Source organism: Plectrocnemia conspersa, unplaced genomic scaffold (assembly GCF_051122295.1).
Source record: "Plectrocnemia conspersa isolate PC_06_02 unplaced genomic scaffold, ASM5112229v1 ptg000013l, whole genome shotgun sequence".
Classification (NCBI taxonomy): Eukaryota; Metazoa; Arthropoda; class Insecta; order Trichoptera; family Polycentropodidae; genus Plectrocnemia; species Plectrocnemia conspersa.
In genome coordinates this window covers 27,630,737-27,654,775 of record NW_028277177.1, presented here as the reverse complement: position 1 = coordinate 27,654,775, position 24,039 = coordinate 27,630,737, and the positions used below count along the sequence as shown (strand labels likewise).

The 24,039-nt window shown below is 29.8% G+C and overlaps 1 protein-coding gene across 1 annotated transcript in view; it reads right to left on the bottom strand.

Annotated features, from left to right (window-relative positions):
- Positions 1-24,039, bottom strand: part of LOC148227745 (uncharacterized) — a 44,650-nt gene that overhangs the window by 9,967 nt on the left and 10,644 nt on the right. The window contains exon 2 of the mRNA XM_088201609.1: positions 4,942-5,058. Coding sequence (XP_088057735.1) covers positions 4,942-5,002 — 61 coding nt within the window. The 5' untranslated portion in view covers positions 5,003-5,058. The remainder of the gene's footprint in view (positions 1-4,941; positions 5,059-24,039) is intronic.

Genomic DNA, 24,039 nt, shown 5'->3' with positions numbered 1-24,039 from the left:
ACGGGGTTTAACGTCTCAATATTAATTTTAGTGTTTGTTGTACAAGATGTAATAGCGATTTAAATCAGGTTTGTTGTTTCTCGCACGCAACTCGATGCGATCATCTGGTTCGAGGTCGATGCGTTCAGGTTTTTGCCCTTAAGTCGGGTTTTAATCATTTTTTAAAGGAAACGACAGGGTCGTTGGTCGTTTTATCGAAGAAATTGATGCAAAAAGTAGCCGACGAGTTCTGTAACATCGCTCAACGTGTTACGTCGTCGGCAACGGAACAAAAGCTCGGGAATTCCTTTGCGAACGGTTACGCCACTCTTAATTGGTTTACGCATTGTGTAATATGTATAAATAAATACAATATTCGTTATATTGTATATTTGGTATTTTAATTGTAGTACGAATATATTTTATATACATTTAAAAAATGCTAAGTGGTATGCAACTTTCTGCATGAACGCAGCAAATCGTATCCTAATGCTCATAAAAAAAACCGCTGTTAGAAAAACGGATAATACGCAAATATCTTTATATATAAGATTCTCAAGAACATTTTTGAACTATTTCGACTAAGAAGGAGTACTCGGGTAACTCAGATATTCTAAATCAGGCCTCGGCAACCTTTTTTAGCTCCGGGTCAAAATAATTAAAATGTGACTATTAAAAAGACAATTCGGGTCAGTGAATATTTTTGGTCCTAACAACCATATATGTGGTCTAGTCATGATATCGTAACACGTTATAAAAATTATATTTGCAGAACTGAAATGGGTCACTTAAAATCATCAAACGGGTCACTAGGTGACCCGCGGGTCATAGGTTGCCGAGCCCTGTTCTAAATTATAGGTTCTGATATAAGAATGCAACGAAATAAAATATTATAGAGGATACGTATAACTTACGGATCGTCAAAGTGATCGTCAAAGTCCCTATATCCAGGAGTTTTTTTTTTGCTAGAACGTATTCACTGAGATCATAGGTATATTCTGATGGCAAATAATCTAGCTATCGTGACATATCATAATAAAGACTTAGTTAAAATTACCATAAATCTAATAGATATGTGTCCCTCCATTATACTAAGTTTTTGTTGACATAAAAGACAAAAGAAGCTGTTATGTGCAGATATTGATTATAAGTTCTCAAACTGGACAACACCGCCCACCGGTTGGCAATGATGACTCTAGGGGAATTTGGTGGGCGATGGAGGAGCCATGGAGGGCGACGGAGAAGTGGACAAAAAGTTTTTTTGTTCAAAAATAATGTTATGCGAAAATATTTTAGGCATTTTATATTTATAATAAATTCAATATCTATTTCCATAAAATATAATGCGTTTTAGGATATTTTTAAAGTGATTGCTGTAATTTTTTCCTGATACCTTTCGGTTAGGTCTGAACCATTAAGGTACTTATTTATTTTATTTTATTTTATATTGCGAATAATATTTTTATAAATGGCAAATATCAATTAAAAATAGCATTTTTAATTTTATAAGTAGCACTGTGTAAATAGCAAAAAAAATATTATTAATTTATATTAGTCAAAAATCCTGATGAAAATGTTTTTTATTTTATTTTATTAAATATTTTTTTAATTGTAAGTTGTTTTATTTTCAAAGTTCCTATTTAAAATTCTAAAATTGCACAAGTTATATAAGTATTTTGGTGAAATTAATAAAAAAAAGTGGTCATTGCTACATTAACATTTTTTATTAAATGCGATAGAAATAGATTTCCAAAGGTGGGCAATAAAAAAAATTGTCGTTGAAAAGTAGTTACTAATAGTTTCGAAACAATTGCACTCAAATTCGTTGGATTTCACTTTAACAAAAACAAGGGTCCGTGCCGAATATCTCCACCAAGCAGTTACTTCATCACTAAAGTGCTTATTTCAGAAGATAGCTACAATGTGCCAAATGTGTACAACTAGATGTCGCGTCAAAAGTGGTTGGAAAAACTCTTTAAAATGAGAATATAACTAATAAATATTAAAAAAAAAAAATATATATTAAATGGTAGATAAACATATGGTCTGTTTTTTTTTAAACACAGCAATAACTATTTCTGACAGCCATTATTTAATACATATTAAAATCTTTAAAAATTATATTTTTAATGTGTAATAAATATAAAAATAAAATATAATTCATCCATAAGAATGTAAAAAATCGGATAGCTAGCCGATAATAAATAAGATTTTCAATAGCAATAAATTTAATTTCCGAAAATAAAATTATTATGAAAGTCTTATGTATAATAAATATATTTCGCCGAATGCTAAGAGTGACATCATTACACTGCATATATGTATAAAAATATATGGTTATATTTGTATACATAACCAACAATTATACACGATAAAATGTTTCAGACACTGTATTTCTCTAAACAGGAAATTTACTATTTATTATAGAAGTACAATTCTTCATGGACATGATTTGTAAATAAGAGGAAATAAAATAATTAATTATGACCTATGTATCACCTTTTGATACTCGCGTAATAAAAAGCTTCGCTATTATACAGTATAAATGATAAATGATAAAAAAATAGGGAAGTAAGGTGATAATTTTTTTATCAACAAAATTAATTCAAGCAAATCAAGACAATTTAATTTTATAGACGAGTGCTTAAAATATTTTGGTTGAATATAATCTCATATAACTACCAAATGGCACGAATAAAAAAATACATAAATACTACAAACTTATATAAGGTTCATACTTGAATAAATATTCATAGGACATTGGTGCACCAACTTAACAGCTGATTATTCATGTATTTCATGATCATTATATCTCATATTCAGTTCAAGTATGTCGATCTTATTTACGACCGAGAACCAATAAAATTCAACCAGCACTAACGTTCCCTTTCAATGTTTACTGCTTTTTCACTTTTCATCGATGAATGCACTTGCTGTTGCACAAGATGCTGCACATCCTAACGAGCCTATCATCTCGAACCAGTTCTCTCGTGACAAGAATGACTGATGGTGCATTCATCCTTAACTTCTTGTTTTTCCTTCAATTTTATTTTTAAATCGTGATACAACATCGCGCGTGCAAACCTCGAATCGTGAACCCTACCTATATTACGATGCAAAATTAAATCATGCAAAAGACTTTTATGCGATGCTAAAAATTCTTGCGCATATAATAGAATTTATCCATTAAAATAATTATTGTATGTCATTGGATATTGCTGGCGGAGTCTTCTAGGTATATTTTATGGTTAATTTATACGCATGGGACAGGTGTTGGACAGTGTAGTTTGTGGTATTTTCTTCCAGACAATCTCGGTGTGTTGGGAAATTGCAAAATAAACCTCGACGAAAGTTGATTCACATGCATAGGTTCAAGTGCATGTGCATAACGAGCAGTTGTGGTTTATGGGTAGGGCTGTCAGGTTGTAAATAGTAACCATAAAATACAATGTTTTTCTTAACATACTATATGTAGTACAAAGAGAAGCAAAAAAGATTTTTATACTATGATATTCCATATTTTTTTATCATAATATCAAATATTAAATCCTTATTTTTGTAACAAGCCACATCTGATCCTTGTTAATAAAAACTCAATATTTTTAATAGCCCTCGACTTTTAACCCTGCGCTAGCGCTAAGAGCATAAATGCCATCCCATTATATTTATTTACACATGGCAACCCTATCGCTATATACGGGAACATTATTTATTAAGTGCCGCTTTGCATCCCGTGGCGTTATTACTATTACGGCGTTTATATGACCCTCCATAATACTATATTGTGTTCGCCGCATCGACTAATCGAATCACCCCCTGAATGCATTATCATTTTAATTGATAAAACATCTGCAATTAATTGACAGCCATCGAGCCATCGAGCTATCGAACCGACGCCATTTTAAATTTGCGCCGCGTGAGTCTTAACTGCAAATTTATCGGCCAGGAGCGTCTCAATGTTATAATTAAAATCGGCAACGAGTCGCGATAAATTTATTGATGTATTCGTGGCCATTAAAAAATCGCCGCTTAAATGCGGGATGATTCGCGAAATCGCCTCCGGTCGAGAACTGTGTTCGTTCGTGTATAATTAATATATCGTGTGCATATATCAATTTCCGTTATTTTTGTTAATCTCTTATTTATTGATGATCACTTAAATAGCGCTTTCGACCGGTCGAGTTAAAAAAACACCTTATAAGTAATGTGTTGTATAAAAAAACATATCGTAAATATCTTATAATTGGGTGAACATAATACAAATATAATTGATTTTACTGAATAATCCGTTACTTATTAGTTTTTGCATTTATATATGTAGGAAAAAATCATTAATTAATCAATTAATTTATTAACATTACAGGCGTAAGCCGAATGCGTTATAACGGGATAAACACAATAAACAACTGCTAAGTAAGTAGTGGAACACCAGACTGAAATAAAAATCTTTAAATCAGAAACATCTATTTGATTAATTATAAACTATTAATTCAGCTTACAATTCATATATTTATATTGTATATAAATATGAAAAATTAACAATTAAATGTATTATTTTATAATTCGATTTTGCTACTGAAAATATAATCAAGCCTAGGACCTCTTATGCCATAACTATTTACTAAATGTCAATTATCGCTGTCGCGTACACAGAATCTGATATGTTAAAACACTTTTAGTATTAAATTATTGAATAAGTAATTACTTTTATAAAATAATATGAAAATTATAATAGAGTTAAATATGTGTAAGAAATAAATAGTTTTAATTAATAAATAACTATTATTAATTAAACTACATATTTGTTAAAACCTTTATCAACCCTATTCAAGAACAGCTTCGTATCATAGCTATGCATATGTTGCATAGCTATGATTCTATTTTTAACACACAAGCTTAAATTACACAATATATTACTAGACATGCTTGCATTAAATTATGTCCTTAATTAAATTAACTCACCATGCACAGATGCGACAATCAGTAACCAGCATCCGGCCTCAATTATCCAAGAATTCTTCATATTTGTATTAGCTAATATATCTATTGTTTCAGCTATGTGTCATTGGTGTCTGAAATCTGCAAAGAATGAAAAATAAATAAATGAAAAGAATGAAAAATAAATAAATAAAGATCGTCGACCTATCAACAACGCCTTTTCACGTCGATCCGTTGTTCAATTTCGTTCAAGGGTTTGGACAGTGACCGATGGAAAAGTGAGAGTGCATTGAAATATCGCGTCGCAAGTCATTGCGTTTAATTTTTTAGCCTCTTCCAAAAAATGAAACAATAGGACGTGCCAAAACGATTGAAAGGCAATGGTTCAATTCTTCTTTTTCAAGTGTTGAAGAAGGATACAATTGACATGGAAGTAGCATGACTTTTTAAAGACTATTCAAAGGGCATGATTCTGGACAGCATACCAAAAAGAAGAAGCAGATTATCTTTTAGGTATTTATTTTCCAACGTTCGAAAAACTTTATAAATGTTGTAAATGATATCTTACAAATCTGATTCTGAAGAATGCAACTATGTATTGTTGAAAAAATACTTGAATTTATATATAAAATAAAATGGTCGAGTAAGCATTCCAAGAATTTACGGAATTTGCTAACTTTTGCAACGTCTTCTATAAATATTTCACATGGTAATAATATAAATCATTCAGTGGCAAATTATTCATACAACAACTTTTAACACTAAAAATTTGAGTTATTTTTTTCTGTTATATTACAATTAAACTGCAGCTTTAGTAACTTTACTGTTTCCAGATTTAAGAGAAAATTTACAAGTGATATGCAGTATACTCTTTTTGTTTAATTTGAGAAGAAATAGTTTTTAGATGTATAGAGATCTTATTTTATAGCTAATAAAAATGTATGTTAAAAAAACGATTCCAGATTAAGATATAACTAGATTCTATTCTAATCTGTTTAACATTTTGTCTCAAAACTTGAATGGTGAATCAGAGCCATTCATACGTCGTGCCAATAATAATACCTCGATTGCGCTTTAAGTTTTCCCGTTTGGTCACGCGCTCCTTACACCTAAAAGGTATCAGGATTAGAAATACTAGAAAGATGGTGAGAATAAATTTGTCCACACCCACACAATACTCGCATCGAGGCTGAAATAACGGTTTAAGCGGCCGAATCGATAAAATAAACTCGAAACGCCTTCGTTGACAGGGTCCGGTTCCAAAGGGTCACGCTTGGGAAGCAAGGACGATCTGGCTTCCTTATTTGCTATGGTGGTCTCGATTCGGAATCCAATGTGCCCCTTTGTGACCGCCAACATTCCTCGCAAGTTCAATGGCATAAATGAAAATAAAAAGTAAATAAAATGTTTGGTATTAATATAATGGAGGCGCAAATTCACGTTTCGTAATTATACGGTGCGAAAATACGCATTGTTGACAGGTAGATACGTTTGTGCTTAAAGCTCTTTTTCTGCAAGGGACGACGAGGTTCGAGGAAGAAGAGCTTTATATTTTTTTTAATCTCTTGTAACAAATTATAGTGCTATATTGCAAAATATTACGAAAGACAATCATATACTTTTTCGATCTTGGTGCTTCCTTTTTTATCTGAGTATAATTAAATATTATATACTTCATTATTTTTTTACAAAATTGCATCTAAAACCTTACATCAATACATAATATTTATTACACTTATTGTGTTTAGATTCTTGATATATAAAACTAATTTATGAATAATGCAGTGATTGCTAAAATATCTAAAAATCTTCCTCAGTCTGACATAAGTTTGATTGAGACAAGTTTAATATAATGGCAACTGTATCCTTGTTACGAATTTCTTAAATATTTTCCTACACAATGAAATCATCCCCAATGGTTTTTCATTAAAATAAAAATTTGCAAAGATCGTTCTAATAAAAACGAGGACAATTTTAATGATAAATATATAAAATAATTGTTTGATTAACCGAATTGTTTGTGCATTATTTTTGGATAGATTAAGTGCTAGCGAATATTAGTCAAAACAGTGAACACCCCATAAATAACTCTCTGCAATGAACCCTTTTCAAAAAAATCCAAAGATTTTCCTTGCATAAAAAGTATGTCTAAAAAATTGGAAGCCGTGCCGAACGCTGCTCTATTGATTTGAAAACATATATTGTTGAAACTACTTTTTCCTTATTTTAAAATTAATATAAAACTTCGATTGAAATTTAACATGTAACATATTGAAATGCCGCTGCAAAATTTCTTTCCTAAGACTTGCGACAGAAACGATACATATCAAAAAGCAGCATTTCTCTTTAATAATGATGAAAAAAAGGCTAAATCCCATTCCTCGTGGATACCATACGGTTGTGAAAGGACACGTGCTAGACCATACATTCTACACTGCACATAATAATATTGTTATTCTACCCTTTAGCTACCGATCGCTGTGTGACCATATGGACTGTGTCTCTTTAAAGGCATGAACATTTTTTTTTATGTCAAAAAAGTGATGCAATTGGTTCACAAACATCCTCATCTGCGATTCCTAAGAGCTGTCTTATGTTACACTTTGTAACAAAAGAGAGACGCTAGAAAGACTTCATTAAGTCACATCAGCGAAGATGAACAGAGACTACCGACACGAGAGACAGCATCACGAGAAGATATCATGATAATTCCCAGCTTCTTGACCAAAATCACAGCCAGCAATAATACAACTCGACACACCAACTAAGACTCTCAGAGTTCCAAGATCTGCCATTTTAACTCTACCGCCTGATAGCATCATCTACGTTTATTAACATATGTGGTAATTTATGTATGTTAATAACTGTAACTAGCTTTTCAGCGTATATTTGGCTACAAAGTCACACTTCTTTGGTCTCAAAACCGATTGTGAATATATCAATACACTGTGTCGTCATCGGCCAGTGATCGACTTCTTGCCTAGGCCTGCTCTAAAAGATTTTAATCTCGTTTCACTAATATCGATAATCGTTTTAAACATTTTAATTTCGGAAAACTTAATTATAATATGTTTTATTTTTTGGTGTTACGAAAATGTTTTTTTGGTATTAAAATCGCTATAAAATATATCTCAGAATTTTTTTTATAAGACTATAATTATATTATGTAGCAATGTCTATTTATGTAGTTAATTTTTTGCTTACATTTTTTACATTATATTGGTTTTTATGCCATTATGTTTTTTATGCCCTGTGACACTTAGCTTTATGCATTATCTTGCTAAAAAAATTGTAATTCATTAACCTAAGTTATGTTTTTTTTGTATTATAGAAGATATTCTCATTAAGAAAAAGTTATAATACATACATATATATAAAATTGATGAATAAGTATTCCAAACAATGTAAAAAACAGTCAATGCGTTTTTAAAATATTATCTGACTCACTGATCAAAACAATACTTTTATATATATTAAGATTATAAATAAAAAATATGATATCCTAACCACTCATTAACTATTCATGTTAATTGCTTAAAGACGGGTCCCGCACAAGTGCGGGATTTAGCTTGGTGTTACACGGGGGGGGGGGGGGTCGCATATGTGTGTATATATTTGTTAAGTTTTTTTATTTGCGTTTAATTTTATATTTTAATATTATTAGTATTTTGTTTTATTTCTCAGAATTTAAAACAATCCGGCAAAGATGAATTTATGTATTATAAATAACAGGTATCCATTAAAACTTGCAAAGCAACAGCAAAAAACCGTGAACAAATCCATAAAGATCGTTGACAAATACAAAGGATATGGCTAGTGCATATTCCGTCGAACCCTAACATCTCTCAAATTCACATTCCATAGAATGGCGGCGTTTCAATGCTTAGAGTCTAAAAAATGATTTATTAGACAATGAAAAATAGTCTTGTTCCGCCCCGATTCATACGTATTGGTAAAAAAATTAAAGGGTTGGACTTCTGGTATCTACACGTTGGTATGTTACACGCGTTTATTTCGTCTTAGTTTTAGAATTTTTACAAAACATAAGTGTAGAATTTTAAAATTTCGTTATATAATTTACTATATTCCCTTGAATTTTCTAACAATTTTTTTTGGCGGCGTAAATAAATAAATGGTTGTGCTTATCAGAGTGGATGTTTATTTAAAAGCAAAGCACTTGCATACAAATCGTTGGTCTTACTTGAACAAAGGTAAAGATCGGTGACAAATACATTCGCCGAACAGGAACCCAGTATTACGAAATTTATAGAACGATATTTAACGTTTTAAGTTTTACAGATTTCTAAAATAAATTGTGCAGTTAGACATGCTGAGTTTAATCATATACATTTTTGCCTATAACAAAGAGTCTGGCTCATTAGACAGAGCCAGAATCAGTTACTTTTGGCACTTTTGACACTTAATATAGAACAACCATTTTAATTCCAATTTGAAATCCTTTTTAATAGTATATGTTAATGTACCTTTCAGAGCTCAATATGAAAAATATCATCCGATACAATATTACGCATGCATTTCTTAATGTTATGTGATTATTCAACACAGTAAAAGGTTAATGCACATCGCTTATTGTCAATGTTAAGAACAGGAAAGAACAAAAATAATTCGCAAGCTCTCCAAGAGTGGATCGTTCTTGATAAGGGAATTGCGCGAGCATCGACAATTTGCTAATCTTCCTTCCACACGTGTAACATCATTGTTTCAGTTTCGCATTCGTACACAATGCTCGAGCCCAAAAAGGAGCCATTGTCTTAAACGCCAAGCGGACATGGCGATCATCACAACAATAAGAATCTCTCGGATCAGTATTAGAGCGAGTATTGAGCACAAATGGCCCGAGTCCAATGGGGCTGGCATTCGAGGTGGGCCATGATGCATTAGCATTTGAAATGCGCTATATGGGCACTTTTTGCACAAGAAACTATGCCGAGTGACGTAACGAGGAAATTACAGGTGCCTGATGTGCAGGTCGTTAAACTTGGGTTCGATCTTCGCTCGTCGTTGAAAAGTGAGCCGGCGAAAGATGACAGTACGGATTTTTTTGTGCGGCGTCTGCTGAGTCAATCAATCAAGATCCAACGTCGAAAATGAAGACAGGAAAATTGTGCGAGGAAGGCCTAGAGCTGAGATTACGCGATGGGATTGTGTGCAATTTTTACTTGTGACTTAAAAGAGCAAATTTAAAATGAATCATAAAAAGTAATAGTATTCCCAAGTAATTTACTATATATAATAATTATTTTATATCTAGCATTATACGGCACTTTTTAGATCTTGAGGGCTAAATTATCGTAAATTTAGAAAAAAAAATTTATATAGTGATGTTATTTTAAATATCGAAGTAAGATGGTTAAGTCGCGTTTTTAAAACGAATTTTTTGAAGATGAAGGATTACTCTTTTTAATGATTTAAAGCCAAAGAATGGATGTAAGATTTTGGTTATTATGTTGATATTACACAACATTAGAATAATTTAAATGTAGACTATCAAGGACCAAATAAATTAATCAATCAAATGCTTAATGTCAAAAGAAAAATATCTGTTTTCACTTCGATTAAGTCAAGTAGTCACCCATCTTCTCCCAGTGTTCAACTAAATATCTGACACGACTTAGAGACTACGGCTAGAACAGGCAAGTATGTATATATATTCACCATTATTTTACAAATTGTACGGCTATATTTTAAACAGTTATGGTTTAAAAATAATCGATTAAGAACTTTTTAATTACAAAAATAAACGCGTGTACCAAATTATTTGCACACCTAATATTTGAGAATATTCGATAATATAATCCAGAGAATCATTTTAATTAAGATAAATTCGAGCATTTCAATGTCACAGAATTATTAGTTCTTGAGGAATAAATAACATGGTTGGTATTCATAGTTAAGCGATAATCTTATATTTTATTTTCATACCGGCACATTTTTGATTGGCCAATTCACCATGATTTGGGGGATGAATGTGCAACATTGTAGCAATTTAAGTTTGAAATCAGATACTTCCTTCTGAGTCACTATCTTCATCCAAGCATAACCTCAACGTTAATGACCTTCCGCGTTGAAGTTCAAGTTCAACGTATCCCAAACAAGAAGATAAACTTTAATCTAAGCAAGCTTACAGAGTCGTAAAATAATTTACACGCAAGCATTAGGAAATGCAATCGAAGATTATCGAAGCATACTTTGGCACCGAGTTATGGACGAAGATGCCTCGCTCATAATGTGCGCTTCATTCACGACGAGCACCTCGTCCTCTTATGCAAATCGCAACATCAATTGTAAAAACCGTGAAATAGTTACGAGACAAAACGGTTACCGCGGATAACATCTAAGAACACATTGCTTGGGAATGCGAGTCTCGGATCTGCTTTCCGCATAATGATAATCGTTTGGGTTTGTTTCGGGACCGGTTCGATTGTTGCTGAAGTTATTGTATTACAAAACCACGCCTCCAATATTTCGTTCGATCGTGATGAATTGGAACGCCACCCAACGTTAGATGATGCTTTTTTTAATATTTTTTGTTCCCAAACATTAAACCGCCATTAAGAATCCGAGAACGTGGTCGTTTATCATAGCTCGGAGTTAAATTCGCAACGAGACAAGCTAGTAGCGGATGACTGTCCCAGTAAATCCTAATGATTAACTAACTAGCTGGATGCAATTTGCTCCGACGCAAACTATCGCATAAACGAGTTAAATTTATACGATTGTCATCCGTGAATCACGATATTTAAAATCGTATTTGTATAGAAAATACTTTTGAAGCTTCATAAAATACAATCCATACATTGTCGGTAAACCTGTAAGGATCAAAGGGAAATGATTTATATTCATATTCCCTCTTAGTACACCCAACTATTTTGCATTACATCAGGTTTGAAAATATGTTATTAATCGTGATTTTAATGCTCATTTTTGTTTTCAACATACGCAAATTAGTCGAAATTGATTTATAACACATTAAAACTCAAATAAAACATACATTTTGCCATTTCACGTTAATATTAATTAATTTATTATAATGTTATTGAGCTAAGAAAATCGCCGAATTTCATCAGTAACCCTCTTTGAAACATTTAGCATTAAACTATATGCGATGTTACAATACTACTTAATGAAATTAAGCGTTAAATTAAAAGGGGAAATATTATGATCATATAAGATGATGTTAATTCATCCATATAAACAATATTAATTTAACAAAAATATCAGTAAATCAGATTGTATTTATATCAATAAAAATACTAAGAAATGTAATAAATATAAAAACTTTACTATAGATTAAACCTTATATATATTTATGCTGGCAACACTGATTCGTTTATTGTTGTTAATATTAAATTTATTCGTTTTATATCAGTCAATTCAGACTACTTTTAAATGCGACATTAATTAAAGCCATACAAATTATTTTATGTATCTCTCTTCATTATTATAAGAATTCATGCAAACAATAGTTTCATTAAATTTGACAGAAATGACGCATGCGCAATATTATTTATTGTCACGTATTATCAAAATGGCGCTTATTTAATTTGACATAAATGACGCATGCGTATTAATGTTTTCCAGCTTTCATCAACGCGTTTAAAATCATACATCATATTAAAACAATTTTAATTATAAGGAAAAAAATGAATACAATATATCAAAATTAATTAAGATACAACGAGTGACTAACGAAAAACCAATTGTTTATTGTGAGTCATCATCGATCTACATAACGGCGGCAGTTCAAGGCCGCAATCGAAATTATGCACGACGATAAAACAGATCGCTGTTTGATCGATCGACCTCGTTTTGGTCGTAAAGCCACTAAAGACAGCCATCGTTTTTCTTTTATTGTTTTATTCCGCGAACATCTTTTAATTAAAGCGTTTAAGTCGAAGCGCGAGACCGGTCTTTTTTTCATAAAGGCTACATATAAACAGGATCTACGCGGGATAATCGCTTTTTGCAATCTCACGCTAGTTTTGCGCTGATGATAAATATGCATTTCTATTTTTAACAGGGCTGCCAACTATTTAACCCTTAGAAAGGGGGGAAAATAATATTAATTTGTTATCACTATAATTCTTACTGAATCTTTTCTTAAAAATTGATTTCGCCTTACATTTTTATATATTATCAATTCTTTATAATTTTAAAATAAAAATAAATGAATTATATTCCGATTTATATGTAAATAAAATAGATAGTCTTACAAGATTTTTTTTGATGATTTAGAACTAAAATCTAGTGAAGAAGTAATATACAATGCAGTCTATGTCAGAATAGAATTTATTTTTAAATATATAAATCAAGTTTCAGGACAAATTACTTTAAATTAAATTTTCTCCTTTTGTATAACAAAAAATATACAATTAAACATGGCATTGATTAGGTCATTTATCAAACAAGAGTAGCAATTATATGTATGAGGAAAAATTATATGTGTGATTAATTAATTTTTTACCCCAAACAACAAAACTAAAAATCTGTATATGTAAAGCTTCATAATATTATAGCAGCTCATGTTATATAGTTTAATAACAATATTTTTACTAATCAAAATTAAAGTCTTTTAACATCAACCATATTATTAAACATACTTTCGCATTTAACCTTTACACTTGTATAGCATTGCGTTTTATAAATCAAGGGTTAATTTACAGCTCAGGTATAGCTGGTGGGTTGAATGATTGTAGAGAAATGCAAGAAGCCTCAGGCAAGGTGAACGAGTCGACCATCGGGATAGATCTCTGGATATTCACAGCATCTCTCGCATTTTTATAGAAAAACCATACACGACCCGTTTATATAATAAATGGGATTACGCCTCGATAGCTCATCGTAAAACTAGAATTAATAATTGCCAAAGAAGAGCACTGAACAGGTTTTATTACGCAAATTAAAAAAGTGTTGAAAATTGCGTAAACTCGCTCATAATTGCGTAAGATGCGTCCGGTCGTTATCTGGAATGACATCCATTAAATAAAAATAAGAATAAACCTTCACGGGGATGCTGAAATTGACTCGTCATGCCAAGCAATTAAGTTCTTGATACTCTTGCTGGATTTTCAGACGCTTCTTCTGACCATGGATTTTCAGCAATTATCGACAGCGATTAGAAAACGAAGGTGATCGGTACGGTTGTTGAACCAAACCCTTGCAAAATCGATTAGACGCGATCCACGTTCTTTTGTGTGACATAATATCGAGGCCGAATTTGCTCGTGAATGCTAATTTGTGGTAATTTATTGCATCCGGAATTTCCCCAGAAAATTTACAATTTTCGTTATTCAAGTGTAGAATGATGTATTGATGATATTTGAAAGGTTATAGCACGAAAGCAAACAATATTAATAACATGAGAAATAGATGCTGACGCGTGATACAGAGACCAGGAGAGACCCTTGTCAGATTTTATATTCATGACTGAAAGAACACATCATGGAGATTTTATTTTTATTTTTATTTTTGTAATACCAATTAATAATAATATTATAAATTAAAATTGGTTAATCATGCCACGTTTTGAGCAATCACGATATTTTTACTATACATTTATTAAGAAACGTCTACATACTAATTTCTAGAATCAAACAATCGAGTTTAAGGGGGGTAGGATAAATTGAAAAAATATAGAACTCGTGTTGTTTTTTCAAGGAAAGCGATTAAACTTATTTACCATCGACACTGAATTTAAGGTTTATACTATTATATTTTTAAATACGTTAAGGCGCGTAGCGCAAATTTTTTGTCCTTTTACATTAAAAAAATAACATAATATTTTCTAATGTTCGACTAAACCTGACACTTTATAATTAAATACTTTTACAATTTTAAACTTTTATTTTTAAGATATGATGAGACAAAAACAAATACTCTGTTTCCACCCCAAATTATTGAGATAATTAAAATTATAATTAATAAGATATATAATATTTAGAAAAAAAATTGCCATTAGTCGCGGTTATACAAAAAATAATAAAATTTATTTAATTACTATTTTTTTTATATAATATTTGTGTGAAATTTTATATTTTTTATAAATTTTATTACATATTAGTTTAATAAATAAAATTTTAAACTAAGATTATATGCTATATTATAATTTATTAATTAAGATATAAAATTATTTATAACTAAATTCTAAAAATTTAAAGAAGATGGCGGTTAATTATTTAATTCAGAGGAACATCAAATTAAAATTGATATTGATGAAGAGACGTTGAACTTTCATAAATTATAAAGGGTATATTAATCAGAACACAACATTACAGAAACTCTGCCTCTAGCAATTTCTTAAAGAATTTTATCCATTTTACCACTTCACTCCAAAATTACCACTTTGTTTCATCTCAATTCGCACTAAGTGAACGAGACGATACTTAAAAGGCCAATAAAGAAGCAGTTCTTAAAAAATTAGCTCAATAATCACCTGAATCTTAAGAGTTCAACCCGATATTCAAGGCTAAAAAAGTAAAAATATAGATTCACAAAAATTTGTTGAGACAGATTACTGTTTAATTGCAGTCCTGGTAATGTATTTACTAATACTGTTTTTATTTATATATTCTTATTACATATACATACACCATGTAGGTATATCTTTTGAGTATAATTGTCTAATATGTATAATACTAGTCTTAACAGAGAAATGTTATGCAGTGAAAAAATATACAACTCAACACTTCAAGCCCTTTATAATATAATACATATGTTAGTATGTATATACATAAATTGATTATATCAATACAACCTAATTGCCTAAAACAAACTCCTAACATTCCAACCCCACTTTGTCAACCGATAAAAACATGCTGACTTCTGAATTGAGTCGCCTCTTTTAAATTAGTAGAATCAGTCTTTATTTCAAAGGAATGTTTATCTAATTAGTATCCGTTTGCAAATCAAATGCAAAATGTCAGGACCGTCTGGCAGCATCTTTGTCAAAAAATTGTTTTTTTTACAAAGTAAGTTTATTGACCGGTCCTATCCTGATTTATGAGCACAGCTGGAATCGAATCCTTTCTGACATGCAGATCTCATGAAACAGATTGAGCAAAATACGACACGGCGATATACTATATATAATAATACATATTAATTTAATGAGGGAATCTTTGGAATATGATTAAAATAAATTATGTCTCATCCTTAATATAATTTTGACGTCCTGGTGCACTCAGAGTGCAGTTAATGGTAAAACCAGAAATTTCACATTCTTGTATATTATTACATAATTTGAGTTGAATTGCAAAGAACCGCAATAAGTGCTGAAAACTTTCATAAATTCAGCGTAAAGCGCTCAAAAGCAATGTAATGCGATAAGGAAGTGGTCTTGGGTTGATAATGAGCTTTTTATCAGTTTAAAATATGCAATATATTCAACTTAAATATAAATAGATAAGATTTAATAATTTATTATTAAATTAAAAAAATCTTTAATATATAATATTAATATTATATTTTAAGTATGATACATGCTTTAAAACTTGATATGGAAAGTGAGAGTAATCTTGAGGGTTATTTTTTTGTATTGGCATATTATAAAACCTTTTTCTCATTCCACTTTAAGATTGATTTCCAAGAACGATATACCTTGATATAAAAATGGTTTGATGAGATGCGTTCAAGTACACATACAGCATTTATCCCTCATCCGAGGCTAAAAATTGCCTTTCTAAAGGTCAAACCTTTTATGCGCATCCTTATCTGGTCTCCACCGACCGCCACGAGAATATGGATGAGGCATGACTTAATCGTCTATACCTGCAGATGCCCAAAGGCTAGCACATCGCATAGTAGCCGTCGCGATTGCTTTCCACCGAGTTTTTACTTTTATCCGATTGATATGCATCACATGGGTAGGTGCATACACGCCGGTACAAGAAAACAGTTCGTCGACCAGTTGAATGCAAAATCGATAGATAGGCGAGGTCAGTTCGGAATCCAAAATTGCGTCACTGGACCTAACTGTTCCAAGGTTCTTTTCTCAGTTGGGTGGGTGTTGAATACGGTTATTGAACGAGTTCAAGTTTATGACAATTAAGAACACACAGTAGCGGAGACTTGTAGTGTATGCTTTGAATGGTCACGAAGCGCACTTGTTTACCATTGAATGCTAATGGCGGAATTTAATGCCATTGGCTGGCGCTTTACAGATTTTGAAGGAGATTTCATACTTAATAGACTGACTGAGACTAATTTGGCAGAACGTCTTTACAGCATCTACAAACAGTTTACTTTGTGTATTATTATTATCACTATAATGATACAATAGAGGAAATATTTGCAGATTACTCTTAAACGCACATTTTAGAATATAAAAACAGTGCCTTAAATTAAAAGCTTTACATTTAAGCTTAAGTTCTTAAATAATTTTGGAGCATTAGAAGAAAAGCAACTGATAATTAATAATTAATCATTTTTATATTTTCTAAGACGAAAGCGACTAAAAAATAAGAACATTTTCAATCTTTAATATAACCATCTAATTAAGATTAGAATATTTTTAAATTAAAAATTACGTCCTTTTGCGTAAGCACCTAAATATTTTTTTATGCTTTAGAAAAAAATCATTTTTTTTTAACAAAGCGACTAAAGGGAGCTTACCATTTTTTATATTAACTATCTAATTAAATATAAAGTAAAAAAAGGTATATTTAATCAACTGTTAACTAGAATTTAAATCAACTTTTTGTAAGAATAAAAGTCTAGAACGATCAAAATTAAAATAATGAATTATCATAATTATATTATTCAGGGTCAGTAAAAATATCAAAAGGTTAGAAAAAATAGCATATGGTCAGAATAAAAATGTATGTAGAGTGAAATCTCTTTGTAACGAATACCTAAATAACAAAATTCCCAGTATAACGAATCTTCAATTTGTCCCCAAAAAACTTTCATATAAAATGTTTTCATTGTAACGAAGACTGATCTCAATATAACGAAATATTTTGCTCTGAATTTAACTTGTACACAAGCAATATTCGAGGTGTTTCATACATTTTTTTAACAAATCATTACAGTATCCTTAAAAATGGATGTCAAGATGTCAATCTTGTAAGAAGTTATTTTAATGCAGTTGCAATATGGTAATTAAAAATAAAATAAATATATATTATCTTCCTTACATTCAATATAACGAATTTTTTTCTTCGGTCCCGTGAGCTTCGCTATACTGAGATTTCACTGTAGGACAATCAGAATCAAAACATAGAATAATCGTGTGAATTAAAAAAATATAACATTTATAAATACAAATGGGCAATAAATTATTTATTTTAAAAATATCTTATGAAATATCTCGCTCGCGCCAATAATGTTGGACAGGTTGATGCGAGCAAGCGTTAGTCAGAACATTGAACACCCCATGCATAATATAATTATGTGTATGGCGCGAAAATATTCAGATTTACGAAACGAAGCGGGAATAACGACAGAGCGGCAGCGGAAAGCACGCTTGGCATCTGACAATGTTACGAGCCCTGACCTTAAAACACCTTTATAATGACAATGCTAATGAAATGCCGACATGCGAATGACAGATCCATTAATTGTATCTTTATTAGTACAGCAAAAACAAGATTTGATAATACTGCCAACTGAAAAATGTGATTCTGACTATTAGTTAAAATAATTCTTACCAGTTAATATAAATTCTGAGCAATTAATATAAATTTTGACCAATTAATATAAATTCTGACCCATATAATATTAATTCTGAACACAACCGTATTAAAATTCTGACCCGAAAAATATGACTTTTTTTATGCAATAAAAAAATTTGTTACGTAGTCAATAGAATTTGTTAATTAATTAAGGGAGTGCTTTTTTTTCTATTATCAACAATGTTTATTTAACTGATAATATATATTTTTGATAGAATAACTATATATATTATATGAAAAATAAAATTAAATCGGTAGTTAAAATTACAAATATTTGGAAGTTTGCCATTTTTATACACACATCATATAGCATCGCTAAAACTATCATTAATGTAATCTTTTTACGATAAATAAGCCTTTAGCAAAAATTTACCAGTCTCACTTTTTCAATTAATATAGAACAGCAAACGCTAATAAATTTCTAAAATAAAAGTTTTACTTTTTTTTGTATTAAAAATACGCAATTTATTTAATATGGTAGGGAATTTTTTAAGACTATTTAATTAAATTATATATTTTAAAGCATTAACTATTTAAAAAATATTTTATAAGTACCAAAAAAATATTTTAGAAATAGTCAGTGGAATACAAACGATTAATATTTTTACATTTTTTAGATTAAAAAAACTAAAAAAATAAGGGAGTTTGCTGTTTTTGATATTAACGAAAATAATTTAATGTTTTTTTTTATTGTTTAAATAAACTTTTGATACAAAATTAAAAATATTGCTAAAACAACAGCTATACGTACAAAATAAAACTGCATTGATAGTTACAATTTCAACTATAATCAACACATATAATATAGCATTGAAAATACATATTGAAGATTACTTTGAAAAGATCATTCATTTAAATACAAAGTAAATGAGAGATATATAATTAACAACTGAAAACTGCAGTTGATATTTGTCGAGTTGCAAAAAAAAATAATTTAAGATAATCAATAGGATTAAAATGACTATAATTATTATATTTGTTAGTTAATATCAAATTTTTGACAGTTTTGTTGAAACAACTGTATATTAAAAATAAAATTGCATTGTCAGTTAAAATATTTTATCAATATAGAAATTTTATTTTTTTGTACACAAATAATATAGAATGGTAGAAAATATCAATATCAATAACTAAGGTTTTAATAAAAATTTAATGGTGTCATATTTTCAACTAATTTAATACTGTAAACGCTAATGAAGTTTTGGTATTCTTTAGTGGCAAATAATTTTACGTTCATATATTTATATTTCAATACATTTGTTATATTTTTCAGAATATTTTTAAAGATACCATATAATCAAATAAAAAAAAATATACAAACATAATACATATAGCATAGTTAAAACTACCATTAATGTAATCATTACACGATAACTAAGCTTTTAATGAAAATTTAATGGTGTCACTTTTTCAACTAATATAGAACCGCAAACACTATTAATTTTGTAAAATAATAGATTTAATGTAAAATATATATATCCCCCATTTAATTTTTACACTTAAAATATATATATTTTAAAATGCATATTTTGGATTAAAAATATACATTTTAATTCAATACGGCAGTTAATTTTCAGCACCATTTTTAAAAATGATATTTAATTAAATTTAAACTAAATAGGGATATATTATAGAAATAAAAACTACAAACTTTAGATTAATATTTTTTAATACAAAAATTAAATTATCAGTCATTAAAAATACATCAGAATTTTTTGTGATCAAAAAAACGATTATGTTTTTTATATTTGTTACGACAAAAGTGACTTAAACTTAAAGGAGTTGCTATTTTTAAAGTTAACAAAAAGTTTGCTATTTTATTACACGTTTAATACCAAATTCTACTTAACCAAAATAAAATGTCATTGCTAGTTAAAATTTCATAAATATTGGAGTTTTTTGGTTTCGAATATAAACTCCACAGGGAATATTAATTATTTATTAATTTTAAACCTTTTTTTTTTACTAAACTAATATTTTTAGACTAATATAAATTTGCTTAATATATATGTATTAATATTTTTTAAATTTAATTCAGAAGTCAACAACCAACCCTCATATAATTAATTTTACTCTGACATTTACGAATCTTTTATGACAACCATCAATAACCCTTGCTATAAATTGCACCGAATTCTTTGTGATACGCCTTTAAATCTTTTCTCACTTTCATAAACATTTAATTACATTATTGAGATCAAGACGTAAAACCTGTTGATCTCATCTCACATTCATTAAACTTAGATTGCATCTACCAAACCCACAGCTACAAAAAAAAGTTATTGACTCGCAAAGACAAGAAGCAAAAAACTTCGATTATAAACGAATGTCATGCTTCGCAAAATGTACAAGATCGATTCTTTGGTTGATTAGTTCACCGAGAGAGAGATGAAATCGAAATCAGACTGAAAGGGTGAAGAAAGATCTTGTTCTTGAGAGACGGATGACCGGTTCGATGGAGGTTGTCGCCCCACGAAAGCGAACATAAGGGTACACAATTCAAGTGGATGAGAAAAATAATGGCGATGTTGCACAATGATGGGATCGTATCCATATCGGGACTGGTTCTTCCATCTGCTTCGGTCTTCTCACTACCAGCATCTACCACAACAATCCGATCGGGATTACTCAACTGAGGTTACTATGTTATCGGATTGCGGATCGTGCCTAACGAATCGGAATTCATCGTTGGAATAAATATTTGAGTGCACATATTGAATTCAATTCCCATGTAATCGCACACAATCCACAAAATTTGCATTCCCCGAAAATAATTAATCCAGAGGTCGTTCACATTGCTACTAATCACGCTGACGTTCCGTTTTAACGTTTTACACTTGGTTTAGTGTGTGGTGCGAATTTTGTATTAGCATAAAAGTACATTGAGAGCGAAATTAATTACGCTTAAAATATCCCATTGTAGTTTGATTTGTGTGGTTTTTTAACAGATTTGAGACAACGAGAAAGAAGAGACATTGATCCCTGAAAATACTTCAATGATTATTCATTACATTACTTCAATTCCGAAACAAAAAATTGTAGAACGAATTGGTAATTAACAGAAGAATTTTTGCAGAAGATATTCATAAAACTATTTAATGGACCACTAATAAAAAGCTTGCTCAATGAGCTACCAAGAAATCTGCACGCTCGATCCTTACATCTAAGTATATTTTTAGCAGATCTGTGATGAAAATTATTACCACTCAATATTGATCTGATTTAGCGCCTTATGATTACTACATATTTTGAAAAATAAAAAAACATCGAGTCTCAAGTATTTTCAGTCTCTTAACAAAGTGAAAAGAGCGATTGATGAGATAAACAGTACTCCACAAAAGTTATTCAACTTAGGATTAAAAAAGTTTATTTTTCATTACAAAAAGTACAAAGCCCTTAATGCAGTATTAGGTATTAATTTTTCACAGAATTACAAGTGAATTTATAACATTTTCTTAACATCCCTCAAATAAATACGCCTTAGCAACTCGAGTAATAAATAGTTTAAAAAATGTCTTTCCGGACATTCCTTATTAACATCTTCAAAATAAAAAGGAGACAATTTTCAACGCCTTTGGCATTCAAAATGGTAATTGACAAGTCACATAGCTTGATGCTTATACCTTTCAATACCTGTATTTAGTCACGGGTTACAAATATTTTTTTCTTTTCAGAGAGTGTTGTATTAGTGCATAAATTATATTTTTTATAGTATAATAGTTTTAATGTAATATATTCAATAATAAAATATATAATATGTATATATATAATATCATAAAAGTTTAAAAAAAACCGATGAAGTTTCAGTTTTTTTTTTTATGTATTTGAGAATCAAATATATTATTGCTGTTATATTTATATAAAAAAAATCCATCTCAAGAGAATTAATGCTTCAAACTAAAATTGTATATTTACTTTTACAGTAACTTATCAATTTTAAGATATTTTATTATATCATAAAAGTAGCTGATTTTATATGTATTAAAAGCGGATGCTATTTAATATAGTTTAAAATATATATAAGCAGTTAAAACTTCATGATCGTAAGACCACGTCTTTAATTAACTTTTTGCCGAAAATAAATTATATGTAATATTCAATTCTACTAAAAAAATTATCTTATATTTTATTATACCATAAAACTAGCTGATTTTATATGTATTAAAAACAGTTACTATTTAATACAGTTTAATAGAAGCAGTTAATAATTAAAGATCATAAAACCGGTTTTTTCAGCTTTTCGCCCAAAATGACTTATAATATTCAATTTTACTAAAAAAATTCCTTGTGAATATTTTGGCTAATTCCGTTAGCCAAATTTATCCACGATCATATTTTAAAATGTAAAGTTCCTAGCTCCTTTAATAAAAATCATAAGCAAAGTGTATTTTTTTATTTAATAAATTTAAATAATATTAAAAAATAAATGGAACATAACAGATAATATAAAAAAACTTTACATTCAGAAATCTACCTGATTCTTGCGGTCTTTGCAATTAGTATTTTTAAGAGGACCTTATGAGCAAAAGTAAGATAATAATTTATTAATATTAGACCGTATGTTACAAAAAAATAAGATTATGATGTACAAGTCGTTTACTATATTCATTAGAAACTATTTTTACTAACGCTTTTTTACCTACAATGTGTTATCAAAAAAATAAATTATGAAAAACACCAAAAAATAAAATACTTATGAGTTTTATTGATTATTTTAATTATCAATTCTAATATAATTACACTTTTAACTGTGAAAATGTTATTTTTGAATTATATTTTTATAAAAAACTGAGATACTTAAGTTAAAAGAAATTCACCGATCGGCCCAGGAAACAAGCCGGTATCCGGCCCTTCTCCGATCTAACCTATTGAAGCTACAATACATTTTCAATCTCATCTTAAATGACTTACATATGCGTCTAAGTACATATGGAAATATCTTTTTATAAGACAAAGCTACGCATTAGCTGATACTGTTTAACTCAATTAATAAAAATGTACATGTTATTTATTATTGATATTATATAACCAGTGGCGTAGCTATGGGGGGGTGAAGGGGGCGGGCCGTTCCGGGCGGCACTTACTTGGGGGCGGCATATTCGCGATGGAATCGTCTAGTATGGTTCTTAACCCTGAATAAACTAAAATTTACCTAAATCAACGAATAGCAAGAGCTTAACAATAATCAATTTAATATTTTAAGACATGCTGATTTTATGACCCTGCAAAAAATTGTATGGGGGGGAAATTTTAAGGATTGCCCCGGGCGGCACATACCCTAGCTACGCCACTGTATATAACTAAGATAAACATGTAAAGTTTCAAATATGCTATAGTTTTTTCAGTTTAATTAAAAAATATTTTTTTGTAATTGTTTAAATATCTTAAAGCTATCTGTTTTGATATGTCTTAATATGTCAAAATAATATTG